The 2,854-nt window shown below is 37.9% G+C and overlaps 1 protein-coding gene across 1 annotated transcript; it reads left to right on the forward strand.

Moving 5' to 3' along the window:
• The first annotated feature begins 820 nt into the window (after positions 1–820).
• LOC132641570 (AAA-ATPase At3g28580-like) lies at positions 821–2,568 on the forward strand. The gene has a single exon (XM_060358611.1). The coding sequence runs from the start codon at positions 908–910 to the stop codon at positions 2,495–2,497; it is 1,590 nt and encodes a 529-aa protein (XP_060214594.1). The 5' UTR covers positions 821–907; the 3' UTR covers positions 2,498–2,568.
• The last annotated feature ends 286 nt before the right edge of the window (positions 2,569–2,854 follow it).

Below are 2,854 nucleotides of genomic sequence, written 5' to 3' on the forward strand. Positions count from 1 at the left end.
TATGCTCTGTTCCTGAATCACTTAACCTTAATTATCTAACGGGGTATTTTCCTGATGGTTCAACTGATAGTGATTATCTTATAAAGCCATCTTTTTTCTCAATTCCAATTTCTTCAATAAAAAAATGACTTTCTGAGATAATAACTATTAATTGAGTGACCATCTGAGAAATCAAACTCTTATCTAACGTTTATGACCCTATGTTTGGTCTTTTATGTGTGGATTTTGTATTAGTTGGGTCCGTAAATTTTGTATACCGAATACCAGATGCTTTAAAACATAAATGACATCTTAGATGATATATGATCATTGTTCACTCTCCTATACGTAAGCACAATACATCTTAGATGATATGAGTGGATCCAGCTCTGGGTCTTAATTAATCTAAATTTAACCTTCCTAGTTCTCAAGGGACCTATCTATTTATGAATAAATTAGTCTCCTGATCAGGACAAGAATAGTATTTCAAGATTGGCCGTCGAAACGTCAGTGCCACCTTGACATTTACAAAGCAGTTTCTTAGAAAATATATATGGTCATGAGCACACCAAAAATTATAAAAGAAAAGAAATATCTTTTTAGTCTGTCAAAATAAAAAGGCAGAACACCTAAGACCACCCTAAAGTTGGCGCGTTTTATTCATGATTTTTAATACTATCCTTTCCGTTTCCTTTATATGAGATGATTTCTATTCACACAAATATTTATGACTTGTTCTATATCTTTGTGTCTTTTCTTAAAAGCACTTTGCCCGCTCAAACTTGGTGACCAAGGAAATGATAACTACGTAGTAGTGCGTACACTCTGGTGTTTTCTATCTGTCTATATAAGAGGCCATATATCATTTAGTACTGATCAAACCATTCACATACACTTCAATTTCTGTTGTACTCCTATTAATTTCAAGATGATGCAAGATGTTTGGACTCAGTTGGGTCCAGCCATTGCAGCAATCATGTTCTCCTGGACCATGTACCAGAACTATTTTCCTCATGAACTTCGTGGTCTTATTAGGAGGTATACGGATAAAATCGTGAGCTATTTCTACCCTTATATGCACATAATTGTTCATGAGTATGAAAGTGAGGGGTGGTTCGAGCGGAACAAAGCTTACGTAGCAATCGAAAGGTACCTGAGCAAGAACTCTTGCACACAAGCTAAGCGCCTCAAAGCCAACACGGTGAAAGATGGTCAATCTCTTGTCCTAACCATGGATGATCATGAGGAGATAACCGATGAATATAAAGATGAGAAGGTTTGGTGGATTTCGAGCAAATTAGCAGCCAACAAACAGACAATTGCTTTGTGGAAGGAGGATGACAAGAGGTATTTCAAGCTCAAATTTCACAGAAAGAATCGCGAGCTTGTCACAGAGTCATACTTGAAGTATGTGTTGGAAGAAGGGAAGGCGATATCTGTGAGAGAACGACAGAGAAAGCTATACACAAACAATAAGGGAGAGACAGGTGGTGGGTACAGATATAGGGGGTGGAGGATGTGGAGTGGAGTAGTGTTTGAGCATCCATCAACATTCGATACTCTGGCCATGGATCCAAACAAGAAGAAAGAGATTATGGATGATCTCGAAACATTCAGCAAGTCAAAAGACTATTATGCGAAGATTGGAAAGGCGTGGAAGCGCGGTTATCTTCTTTATGGTCCCCCAGGAACGGGTAAATCTAGCATGATTGCTGCTATGGCTAATTACTTGCAATATGATATCTATGATCTCGAACTGACATCGGTTAAGGACAACACCGAGCTAAGAAAATTGCTGATAGATACTACAAGTAAATCTATTATTGTGATTGAAGACATCGATTGCTCCCTTGACCTTACGGGTCAAAGGGAGAAGAATAAGAAGAAAGACGAGGAAGATAAAGAAAAAGATGAGAAAGATGCCATCAAGGAGAAGATGAAAAGAGGAGAGGGGAAAGAAAAGCAAAGTGAGGTAACTTTATCTGGACTTTTGAACTTCATTGATGGTCTATGGTCAGCTATTGGTGGTGAAAGGCTTATTGTCTTCACCACCAACTATGTGGAAAAGCTTGATCCTGCTCTAATTCGGAGGGGGAGGATGGATAAACATATTGTGCTGTCCTACTGTTGCTTTGAGTCCTTCAAGGTGCTTGCAAATAATTATCTTGACGTCGAATCTCATGTTCACTTTCCTGAGATTCGTCGGTTATTGGGGGAAACTAATATGACTCCTGCTGATATTGCTGAGAATTTGATGCCTAAGTCTTCGAAGGAAAATGCAGACACTTGCTTGGAGAGATTGATTAAAGCCCTTGAAACTGCAAAGGAGGAAGCAAAATTGAAGGCTGAGAAAGAAGAAGAAGAGAGAGCAAAGGCTGAGATGGAGAAGGAAGAGAAGGAGGAGAAAAAGAAAGAATTAGCAGCTACTGAAGAAGCCAAGAATGCTGATGGTGTAAGCGAAAAAGAGAAGTCAGAAAGTAATGGTGCTAAGGAAAATGGTGATGTTAGCAAAGGTTGATTTCGGTAATGTTTGATTAATAAGAATTAAAGTTACACATATATGAAAGTTTTGGGGGTGTTTTAGCCTTATGTTTTCTGCAATTGGCTTTATTAGTTGTACTTGTAATAAGTTTATTTTATGTCTTAGTATGGTATTAGGAAAGTGGTTTCATGCAGTTGGTGAGGTTAATAATAAGTGATGTATAGCCATCAGTAGCATAAGGGACTGGTTACATTTTTCAGCAACTATGCATTTTAATATGGTCCACGTGTAGCAGACTCATAATAAAATATGATTTTAAAGTGGTTTGATGATTAGCAAATGAAATATGGTTTGTGTCAGCAGTGGCGGAGCTAGGATTTTCATCTAAAGGTT

The sequence above is a fragment of the Lycium barbarum genome, chromosome 5, assembly GCF_019175385.1.
Source record: "Lycium barbarum isolate Lr01 chromosome 5, ASM1917538v2, whole genome shotgun sequence".
In the NCBI taxonomy this organism is placed as follows: domain Eukaryota; kingdom Viridiplantae; phylum Streptophyta; class Magnoliopsida; order Solanales; family Solanaceae; genus Lycium; species Lycium barbarum.

Bases quoted from the DNA above. Each gene is read 5' to 3' on its own strand.
- LOC132641570 (XM_060358611.1), top strand. From the start codon at position 908: ATGATGCAAGATGTTTGGACTCAGTTGGGTCCAGCCATTGCAGCAATC.